The sequence below is a fragment of the Halichoerus grypus genome, chromosome 14, assembly GCF_964656455.1.
Source record: "Halichoerus grypus chromosome 14, mHalGry1.hap1.1, whole genome shotgun sequence".
Classification (NCBI taxonomy): Eukaryota; Metazoa; Chordata; class Mammalia; order Carnivora; family Phocidae; genus Halichoerus; species Halichoerus grypus.
In genome coordinates, this window is record NC_135725.1 from 22340873 (window position 1) to 22353050 (window position 12178).

General features: G+C 41.9%; 1 protein-coding gene across 8 annotated transcripts in view; it reads right to left on the bottom strand.

The window, feature by feature from the left end:
* TLE1 (TLE family member 1, transcriptional corepressor) overlaps positions 1–12178 on the bottom strand; it is an 88018-nt gene that overhangs the window by 53962 nt on the left and 21878 nt on the right. For 6 of the 8 annotated variants that reach the window (XM_036113967.2, XM_036113968.2, XM_036113964.2 and 3 more), the window contains 2 exons: positions 5515–5577; positions 3975–4079 (listed from right to left, as the gene is read on the bottom strand). In XM_036113967.2, coding sequence (XP_035969860.1) covers positions 3975–4079; positions 5515–5577 — 168 coding nt within the window. The remainder of the gene's footprint in view (positions 1–3974; positions 4080–5514; positions 5578–12178) is intronic. The other 2 variants (XM_036113963.2, XM_036113962.2) reach the window with 1 other exon arrangement.

The window sequence follows — 12178 nt, forward strand, 5'->3', positions numbered from 1 at the left end:
CTCTCCCACTCCCCCTGCTTGTGTTCCCTCTCTCGCTGTGTCTCTGTCAAACAAATAAATAAAATCTTTATTAAAAAAAAAGAAAAAGAAAGATGAGCACAAAGCACCATGAAGCTGGGCAGCCAGTACTCGGATGCAAGTAGACATCCAATTATGCAATTTTTCTTTTTAAATTACACTCAGCCAATCATATTTTACTTTTTAAGCAAAAAGCAACCATCTTTCTTTGGGGGTGGAGAAACACTGGCTGAGAAAAAGTACAAGGGAACTTGCTGGGGTGAAGGAGAGAATCGGCACCCCAAAGTAGTGTGGGTCACAGGGTGCGTGCTCATGCCAAAGCGATCATCCTATATATTTAAGATTGGTGCAATTCACAACATGGAAATTATACCTCAATTCTAAAAAAAAAAAAAAAAAAAGCCTGTGTGTACAAATACATACGTATCTATAGCTATATGATCTGTATTAACTACATGTGATATAAACCCACTAAAACGTAACACTAATTATCTGGAAGCCCAATCTCAACTAAAATCAATTATTATCATAGCAAGTAGAAGAAAGTTCTTAGTTCCAGCTCCCTCGAATAATAAAGAGGAAAGTGATCTCGAAGAGTCCTTCAATCGTTTTCCCTGCCTTCAGGAAGATATCGACCATTCCACAAAGTGTTGTCATCTATTTTGTTTTGAGCATTTTTAATAGAATTCCAAATTGGGGAAAAAAAAATCTTTGAGGAATTCTGCTTACATCACGGAGGCGGTACTGATGGAAGGAATAAATTAAAAAAAATAAAAAATTAAGGTCTCCAGTAAGTTCCCTTCCCACACAAACCTGTTTTCTAAAGCACAAGTGAGCTGTGTGTCACACCAAATAAACCCTATACCTATTAAGATTTCTGCATTATTACTCTTTGTATTGCTACAAGAACATAACACATTTAATAGCAAAAAAGTTAATAAAAAGCAAAATTCAAAAAGTAGGGTTGCAGTTATTATTCTGCCAATTATCAAATCTGCTATCCATCACAACTGTTTTAAAAGAAGTACCCCATGAAAAGTAACTATTTCAACAGTTTCTCCAAATATCAAGTATCTAAGAAGCGTATCTTTCTGAAATACCAGTAATCTATGTAAGTTGAAGGCAGGTGGTATCTGGAATGCAAAAGGTTTAAAATTCAGTATTTTCTGTCAGGTAGGAGAACTAAGTTTCCCATGCTGGTGAGAAATGGGCATCATTAGTTCACTCAACACAGACGGAAAAAAAGAGAAACTCTCTCTTCCTCCTCTAAGACCAATCCACAGTCCCAGGACACAAGCTGAGCCCACCTTAGCAGCGTTGGCGTCCTTGAGAAGATTTCACGTTTTCCAGGTCTGCTAAAGAGAAACGTCTTTAGCCCTGCCAAGCAAGCAATAAGCCCTTGACTGTACCTTAAAGGGAAGGAGAATGTTTCGGCTCCTTTGCATTTTAAAGACTACTCTTTCATGATCTTTCACACTTGTAATAGATGTCTAAACCGTTAAATTACTATTTCTTTTCTTAGCCTGAAAGTCGATGCAGACGAAGAGCGTGGCCTCTCCTATTGTTCTCCGTCCTGAGCCGGTCCCTGAGTGATACTGACAGCGGCTATCAAGTGGGGGCTGCATTTACTCTGCACAGCTGCTGCCTGTAGGAACAGACAGCCTGCCGGAGCCTCCTCCCCTCTGGGGAGACAGGTTGACACACTGCATGTTCAATGAAGGGGTGCAAAGGTCCACTGAATTGTCAACTCAATTTTATGCTACTTCAATTTTCCAGGACGCGCACAATTCCTTTCGAGCAAAAATCAAGCATATGCCAGAGCATGAAACTTACGGTGCAGGATAATTATTGATCACTACAAACTTTCAAAGAGCCTTCTGACATAAATTAATAGACTGAGCCAAAAATTTACAATTAGGAAAACCGCACATGCTAGTAGGCTGAAGACATGCAATTGGCGTTAAGTCTTGTGCTCGGGGCCCAATTCCCTGATTTGGGTTATTGTTGCTAGCTATCAGAGCTAATCTGCCTTTATAATCTCAACAACATGTTTCCTGGATGAAAGCCATTCATAAAATTAGCGATTCATCTGCCCTTCTCAAGCGACCTGCCATTTTCATCTTCTGATTCAGTTCAAAAGGAGTCTTACCTATAAACATCTGGTTAATACAATTTCCTCCTTTCTAATGTGTGGGACTGGACAGGGCCTTGGAGAATTTACGGGCACGAGGTTCACCATCGAGAAAGGATATGTAAAAATCTAGAGACTATCAGAAAACAAACATGTTCCACAAAGTGTAACTGGGTACTTGAAAACTGCTTTGCATATGTTTCTCTTTAATCAAAACAGGCTTTTCCATCCTCATTCATTTGGGTTAAAAAATTTCTCTGCTTGAGCTACAAGTACAATTTGCTATTAGTCTTTGCTAATCAAACACGGTACATGCAAAAGTACCAGTGAATATTTGATTTGATCTCTGAAATAAAGCAATTCATTACACAAGAAAAGGGTACAGAAAGCAGCCGACAAATGCAGATGTAATTGTGTTTTTTGTTGAATGTGATTAGAGAGCCCACTAAGTAACAGTCAAAAATGTGATCTAAGGGTGGAGGGGGGAGAAAGGCAGAGCCTGGGTCTGGGGGGAAGAGGAGGAGGGGAGAATTGTTTATGCAGAGCTAAGCTGTCAAGTGTAATAAAGCAGCTTGAATAAAATTTAAGCTGAAAATCCACTGAAGCTCCCCATTTCAGGGAGGAAAAAGCTATTAAAAGGAAATGAAGGTCACCCTCCCACTTTATTTCACCTAATTGACTGCCAATAGCTTACCACAGGCAACCCGACTGCAGATCGGCAATTGAGAAACTGATGAAAGGAGAGTTTTCAAGCTGAGGCTCATTCTTTAATCCTCCTCGGCTCTTATGTTTTTTCTCCATCTCCAGTTGGGATGTAATTTTAAACCCTGATGGATTAACTGGTTCCATTGTCTGTGGCCGTCATTGGACTATGGCACTCTTAATCCATACAGCAGCATGTCTAATTATCATTACAAAGTGTCTGAGGGAACTATAAAGACCAGCAGGGCATCTTCTCACAAGCAATTAACATAAATTGATAAATGAGTGATTTGAATCCGCTCAAGGCACTCACATATGAATAAAATCAGAAAGGATGGTCCCTTGTTTCAGCTACTTCTTTGGCTTAGTCTGGAAGGGCAGAAAACATGAGAACGGTCCCGGGGTCCCCGGGCCTGCAGTGGCGAGGGCGAACTCAGGGGGATGTGGTGGGGGGAACGGGTGGGGGACGGGATGGAACACTGGGCTCATTAATGCAGAGCAAATGACCTGTGATTGACAACCAGTCGTCGGAGTGGAGCACTAACTGAACTCAAGGCAGGAGAGCAGAAACCTGGTGAAAGGCTAGAGAGCACTGGGGCAGATAATTATCACTTCTTCAACGGCAAGAGAGCGCTCTTTCCATTGGGGTGCCACTTAAAAATTCATGCAAGAGGCACAAGGAAGAGAAAGAGCAAACAGTTCTCTCTTGGGTCTAACACCCCAGAAAGCAAAAGGCAAAAGCAAAGATGGCTAAAGGAAAGGATCATGCTGAGACATGTCTTGACCTCCCTGTGATCCAAAGTTATAATAAGCCCGAAGTAAGGAAAGTATTTAAAACTCTAACCTGGAGCTTTTTACTTGACTAAGAGAGCAAGGGTGGTTTAAGTGTCAGGGTATGAACTGTATCTATTTTCCCACTGAATAGTAGATCTATTTTTCTTCCCCTCCTAAAAATGTTTCTATCACCTTCCTTATGCTCATCTGTCTTCCCCTACACACCTCGCATACCTGAGCCCTCCTCCCCCACCCTTACCGACAGGCCAACGTTAAGCCTACAGGACATTATATATACAGATAGATTAAGCCATCAAATTAATAAGAAATGAAAGCTGGTTATACACACTGTAGGAGGTAGACCTGGTAGGCCACGTACCCCGATGATGGCATTCAACTCTGCCATGGTCACCTGCTTGGCACGCTCGACAGCCTGGGCCACCTGTTGTTGATGCTTTGAAAATAAGGAGAAGAAAAAGTGTTAGCAAGGCAGCCAAAGAATTTCACTGTACCTTCCAAAAACAACAACAACAACAAAAATATAAAAGCATATGCAATGCAGATTCAAGCAGAATATGGATTTAAATGGGAAGTTTCTCAAGCCCGGATTATTTCACAGAACACATGTACAGCAGGAAAAGGAAAACAGAGGACAGGGCTTCCCTTATTTCTAACCAACACTAGTTCCCACTTAACTTCTGATGGGAATTTTGGGGTTGGAATGATAGAAAAGTCAAAGAAGACGTCAAAACTGGTAACCGGAAGCCTTAGAAAATCACTGGTATTGGGGATTTGGAAGATGACCCAGGTTTGCAAAAGGGGTTCGCTGTTAAGTTTGAGCAGGTAAAGTTGACAGCCAGTTTAAAACCCCCATTTCTATACTTAAAATTTAAACATTCAATCTTTGATTACTTCTCTGGTCAACAAATCTTAACCCGCCAGTAGTTTTTGGGGATTCCGCTCCTTCTTTAGCCTTAAGATTTTTTATCTTCCTGAGGGGAAAAGGAAGGATTCCCCCCCCCCCCCCCGACCCAACTCTTAGTTCACAGGCTGGAAACACTCTGCATGTCTCCCAACTCCACTCACAAATAAAAACAAAGCCACATCTTTGCTTTGGGAGGCATGAGACTGTAGCAGAAACCAGTAATACTAAAGTCTAACAACACCATTCCAAAGGCCAACACATCTAAACTGTATCAATGAATAGACGTTACACTGGAAAAGGCAGAGAGGAGACCTGCTATCCACTCTGGAGCAGCAGATTCCAACAGGAACGGACACCCAGTATTCTAGCTGTGGGTCCCAGTAAGCTTTTCACTGTCTCAAGATACATGCATCCTGTACACAATGAACACACAGTTTATCATTTACTAGCTTTTATCCAAAAGTAAACTTGAAGGCAAAACTAAACTATATTGGTTTTGAGTCCATTTCACAGATCACTCATATAAAAGAGCTTTTCCCACGCTGACCTGACTTGATGTACAGGGACAAATGAAACACCTGCTTCCATGGTCAAGTCAACCCTGATGGAACCATTTTTAAAATACAGTACAGGAAAAGCTCTCTAGAAGGACACTTGAATCATCAGTAGCTTCCCAAGCTTATACTACTCCTCAAAGAAAAGCAAAGCTTTACGTTGAATCATCATTTTGCAGTCTTCCATGGGAAAAAAAAAAAAAAATTAATTTGAGGTTGAGCTATCGACACTACGTTTACAGTGTGCCCTCAGCTCTGTTAGATGGGATAGCAGGGGGTTTACTCACTTCAGCTGTAGCAGATGTTCTTCACACTTGTTCCTTGTGATAAAATTAACATCTTAAAACTAGCTAATTTGCAAACAGAGAAGCAACATAATTGCACTTTAACAGCTGAACAGTTTTACTTACTTCCTGAGACAGAAATGGGATGACTTGTGCACAAATTGTATTCAATCTCTTGGCGATTTCAGTCTATAAAGACAAAGCCATATAAATGTTTAGTATACTTCATAATCAGTTCAGAAAGATAAAACATCATACCCAACACTTTAGCCCTCCAATACCTCACTCTTGAGGGCATAAAATTGCTTTCCCAAGCTATGTTGCTAATATTTATCTTGAGATAAACAGCAGATATTAATCCCACCTGCAAAGTAAGACATAATCGCACGCTTTATTGGTCACTTAAAGGAAAGATAATGGGCAGTTTAATTGAGTCGGAAAATCTACATGGTTTAAGGCTATATGATCCTTTAACCTGGTGAGTGCAAACCCCCTCGTATGCTTCTTCAATTATGGTGTACTACCGCATTTTTATGTCGTTATAGCAAGTTCATTCCAACTGGTGTCAGAAGGCGGTGGGGCAGAGGCACCAACAAACTCGGTCTAGCCTTCAGGATAAGGTCAAAAGTGAGAGAGCAGAAGAAAGGAGCCCACGGGACCACCTTTCTGCTTGTCCCAACTCTTACACAACTCAAATGGGACTTTAACATTAGTAGCCTTCACTGAGTCTCACTATTTCAACAGGCCAAGAAAACACTGCTGAAACAGAACCCATGTCCAGCATGAGGGTCAAATCGAGATGTGCTGGGTTATCTGTCGAGTTTCACCTCAATGCGGCATCAAATGCAAGCACCTTGCTGAGAGTCCCATGGGTCAGCAGAAGGTCACAAATTATGTCCTGAGTCTGTGGCACAGGCTTTTGTAAAGAAAGTAGGAGAGGTCCCTGCTCAGTTCCAAATCCACAGCATTCCCTCTGCTGCAAGGGACAAACTGGCCAAGGGAGGCAACAAAGAGTGCTCTGCTTCCAGCCTAGGGTAGAATCCACCTGCCCACCCGGCCTCCAATCTCCTCCTGCAATGCAAAGCAGCTCTGCTTTCCTAACTCTGAAGAACCAGTTCTGCTTTAAAAAAAAAAAAAAAGTCATCTGAAGAGTCCTAGCCTTGACCTTATTTATTTCATCATTTTCTGTCAATGCTTACTAATGCCACCTCTATTACTGAATTAGGCAATGAAAAGGAACATGAGGAGAAGAAAATTATGAAGCGTACAGACCATGCCCTTGAGAAACAGAGAATAGAATAAGTAAGATAAAGTAGAAAACTCAGAAACTGTATAATCAAGTACATTAAAAAGAGCTGCCTTCGTCCTCCAAGACAATCCTAGTTAACTGAGCAATAAGGCCTTTGGTTTTAAGGGATGGGATTTAGGCCAAACCAACTCAATTCTCCCTGACCACCAATGAGATAGGGTTTCAGATCTCACCTTGGAAGAAAGGGGGAAATGACTGGTACAGAGAGCAAAACCATGACCTTGCTTTACCCAGCGGGGCAACAGATCTATGCAAAAAAGGTGCAGCTGTACCAGGTGCGAAAACAGAACTGTGTCAGCCCCACCCAGCTCATTTGATCACAGCCACACACTCAAGCTAACTCAAGGTCATGGCTCTCCTCGAAAGTATGGGCAGGCTTCCCCTTACTTTGCAACAGGAATATATATTTAAGTACACGTATAGGAGTAGGGATGCCCTTTGTGGACTTGTAGGTCCTTATTCCTTACTCCCTACCTACCGTACATTCCAATACCATTCTGTACTTTCCCCTTCTCCAAAATTCACATTTAAGGTCCACTTTTAAAGAGGATATATGCTCACTTTGAGCATACACAGGCACACAACGAGATATATACACAGAAATATAAAAGAAAGTCAAAAGAAACTTAAGTCTATCATCCAGGGATAACCACGAGTAAGATTTTGGTGATTCTGGAAAGGATCATTCCACACTCTCAACGCATACATGTGTACAAGCCCAGAGTAGAAAGATATATTTCCTACACCAAGGGGTCCCATTATATACATGGCTTTTCTATACTATGTTATTTCCACCCAAAACGGTATTATGGATACCCTCCCACTCAATAAATACAAAGGTGAATAAGAACATTCATTCCACTATATAAGCATAGTGGTGGTTAAGCACTCCTGGTATCAGTGGATATTTATGCTTCATCTAATTTTCCACAATTACAAACTCTGTGTCGAATAGCCCTCTACATAGATCTCTAAAAGGAATCGCTAGAAGTGAAACTGCTAGGTCAAAGGGTATACATGTTTTACCCTGTAATGCATGCTGATAAACTGCCCAGCAGAGAAGGTTACCAATTTACAGTATCACCCATCTATGAGGGGGCTTGCTCTCCTACCCAATGTCAATATGGGGTTTTGTTGACCTTTTTTTTTAATCTCTATCCACCTAATAGATTAAAACAATGATCTCATTTTTATTTGCATTACTTAGATTCTTCCTGAAGCTAACTAAACATCTTTCCACATATTTACTGGTCCACTATTTTCCCTTCCTTTATTTTTCCCTTGGTATTTATTCATCACTGTCTTTTTGTCGTAGTTCTTTCCATATGACAAATATCAACACTTTCCATAGCTTTTCCAGCTTGCCACTTGTCTTTCAACCTTGCTTACTATGGATTTATTGCCAGGAGTAACTTTAAATTTTTATGTGGTCATTTGCTAAAGAATATTTTTCATATGTTCCTGGCTTTCGGGTCAGGGTTAGAACACCCCAAAATCATAAACGCCATTCTTAATTTTCTTCCTAGTGCTGCTAATGGAATTTATTTTGGTTTAAGAAGAAAAGATGATCTCTTTAATTAGTAATAATAATGATATGTGTTATTACATAGGATGGCTTCAAGGTAGAACTGAACTTAACTGTCAGGGGACAGTTAAGACCCTGAATGGAATGAACTCATAAACCTTTAATAATATCAAAGTTTCTAAAAACAAAATAAAAGAAGTACAGATTAAAGCATAGACAATATAAATTAGGTGAGAGTGAGTAAGAATGAAACAGAAGAAGAAGGTTAAAGATCAAAGCTCAGACCGATGAAGAGACATCAAAAGCCATACCATCTGTCCTGGGAATTCTCAATAAATGGTCTGGAGAAAGAATGGAAATAAGAGCAACATAGGAGGCTGTTATCCCAGCTGTCTCCCCCCCTCTGCCAGGTCTCTAAGCCCTCATCCTAAACTAGCCTCCAACAAGTGACCCTGATTTGGGGCCACAAAGCTAAATTCAGATCTCACCTCTGGTTTACCCGGAAATTCTTCAAGCTGCCCTGATTCTCCCTAATGACAGTATACCTACCCTCCTGCAGCATGAGGATGCAACTTGTTTCCCAGACAGTGCCTTATGAGCTCGAAAACATCACCGCCATCCCAGGAGGGTTTCATAAACATTTTCCCCAGCCCTGAAAATAGTGTGGATGGCAGCATAAAAACTGACAATAATTCTTAAGTATTATCTCTTGCTTCAGTGCAAGGATATCCTGATAAGATCTTTAATTCAGCACAAATTAACAAGCAACAGTTTGCTACCTGGGCTTCTGACCACAGAGTTTGCAAGCAGGTTAAATGGGACATTTGACCCGGCTTAAGCAGGTATTAAGAAAGTTCTCAGACTCTTTTAAGACTGCCTTCTACCTGCTCGGAAGGCTGGACAACTCCAGTGGAAAAACAAACGAGCAAAAAACCCAAAGCAAACCGTATTTTCCACCTAGAAATCATTCTCCTGCCCAAAGCTGAAGATACATTCAGTACCTGCTAACAGTCATGACACTTATAAATAAATTTTCCCTGTGCCTGCATTTAGGACACCATGTAAAGCAACAACATTAAGGCGTTGAAGAGCTTTCCCCAAACCAGATCTGCCAAAGCAACTCCGTGCCCAGAAACTTAACCAGCAGGTGAAAGGCCCCAGCACCAAGCCTTACTTCATGGATAGCCACCACACACTGGGGGAGCAGGAAGCAGGAACCCAAACTACCTGCCCAGAACAATCTGCTATTTGCCTTGTCAATGCCAACTCCCCTCATTGATTCGCTTATGATAACAGGGCTGGCCCTGATAATCCAAAAACTTGGGTTTGCATCTCAGCAGATTAGTACTAGGTGTCCTCAGGGAAGTCACTTCAACTGCTGGGCCCCAGGTCTCTGCCAATCGCTTAGTCAGAATCAAGGGAGCAACTATGTCAATTACAGCTACACTATTACAAAGTGCTAGACTCTTACCCTGACCCTTCAAGGCCTTCCTCAAATCCACTTAGAAGCTGCCCCGTAACACAAACACTTCTCTAGGCCCTTCATGATTCTACTGTCATTTAGCAAAGGAAGCCTGTATGTTTAAAATCACATTTACATAGGGACTCCTGGGTGGCTCAGTCAGTTAAGCGTCTGCCTTCGATCAGGACATGATCCCGGGGTTCTGGGATCGAGTCCCGCCCATATCAGGCTCCTTGCTCAATGGGGAGCCTTCTTCTCCCTCTGCCTGCCGCTCCCCCTGCTTGTGCTCACATGCACTCTCTCTCTGACAAATAAATAAAATCTTAAAAAAATAAAATAAATAAAATCACGTTTACATAAAGCTTCCGGCCAGCTTCCTAACAGCTTCTGGCATTAAAGTCTTCTCCACGCAAGACGGGAAGCATGACAGCAAGACTCCTTCTGAACGCAGACACAGTTCCTCACCAGACCTGCCCCACTAACACTGACCGCACGACAGCACACATTCAACACACTTTCAAAGGAATGCTTCGAGGAACTAAGATGGAATCCCCACACACCCTAAACTCAGTGACCAAGATACAACCAGATAAGCTGTTCCTCAACAGCGTCTGAATAAGACTGTTTACAGGAAGAAATCCTATCTTAGGAGGCATGAGATTCATGTGCATGGATATTTTAACTGAGTTCAATATGGTCAAATACCTCCAAGGCCAGCGAGGAACCAAATCCTGGCGTTTTCTCCAGGGCTCCTAAAGAGAACACATGTCCTTCCGGGCATGTGAATTTGAAGTTTTAGGATTTTATGATTCCTAAGAGCTCGGCTCTCCACCTTTTCATACTCCTTACACCTTGTCTAATTACTAGACTGAAGAGCCCACCCCCCCACGTCTGCCCACTTCGCCATTACACGCAGAGTAATATATAATGAGTGCTGTCTGAAGCTCAAACAGGGCGAAGACTGCTCAAGAGTAATTGCCCATGGGTCTCAAAGCAATCCAGTGGCACCTTGCCCAAAGTCAGCTTAGGGAGGGGAAACTCCACCACCATTAAATTGCAAATTGATGGCTCATAAAAAATGCTGCTTGTGCTGAGGGCTGGCAAACTGATCTTTTGGTTTCCTTGAACCAAGCGGGAAGCCAAGAGAAAAACTCAGTGGAGTGTTGGTAAGAAGTGTCTGGCAACAGATAAACGGGCAAGAACGTGAAAAACAAAGCATACAAAAAAAGGAAATAAATAATCTCTAAATCCCTTCTTTTTTTGTGAAGATTTTATTTATTTGACAGAGAGAGAGATAGCGAGAGCAGGAACACAAGCAGGGGGAGTGGGAGAAGGAGAAACAGGCTTCCCGCTCAGCAGGGATCCCGGTGCGGGGCTCGATACCAGGACCCTGAGATCATAACCTGAGCCGAAGGCAGACGCTTAACAGACTGAGCCACCCAGACGCCCCTCTCTAAATCCCTTCTGACTAGAAGTCTGAGTCTATGAAATGACAGCCTGAAATACAGAAAAAAAAAAAGTTTAACCTCACCGACAACCAAATAAAATGCAAATTTTGCTGTATGTAAGGAGGGTCACTCCACACCAGTTAAGTTCGTTTATTTAAAAAAAAGAAAAGAAAAAAGAAAAAAATTAATAAAATCCAACAATGATGAGTCCTCTGGGAAGCTGGAACAATCATACATTACTGATGACAGAGTAAATTGGTACAGTCGTCTTGGAAAGAACTGGGCAATGTGTTTCAAGAGCATGAAATTATTCAAACCCTTCGGTAAGGCTTCCCACAGCTAAGAATGTATCCTAAGGAAATAGTTGCGATGAAAAGCATTCCATGCATGAAGCTGTTCACTGCAGCACTCGTTTCAAAGCAAAAGAGAAAAAGCCAGGTAAAGATATAACAGCAGCTTCACACATCAGAACCATCTGTAGAGCTTTTGAAAAACTTAACATCTGCCCTCCTGAGAAATCAGTTGTCTAAGACTAGGAGAATGGTTAAATACACGACTACATCAACCCAAAGGCTATGGCCAGTAACCATTAAGGTGGTATCTATGGATGATGCTTAAATGGCTAACCCATTTACTAGATGGAGCAGGAGGGGAAGAACAAAGATGTGGTGTTAGTGTGCCTATTTTTTTTTTTTTTAAACATACGCATGTGGCCAAACACTGAAATTTGATACCCAAAATAAAAACAGTGATTATGCTGGGGTGGCAGGGTTATCTGTAACTTTTTTTTCCCCCTCCAGTGACCTTGGGAACACCACCCATGATTGACTGTTTAAATGTATGATGGCACAGGGAAGGGAGAAAAGGGTAGTCAGGCCCACCACGCCTGTGACTGACGGTGGCGCTGGGTCATGACAATGCTGGCAAAGCCTGAAACCCTTTGGGTGCTCAGCCCTCTGGCAATCCTCTTACCACACTCGGAGAAACCGATGCCGAAAGGAAATGATTTGCCCAGGATCATAAAGCAAGATTAGAAGCCACTTCCT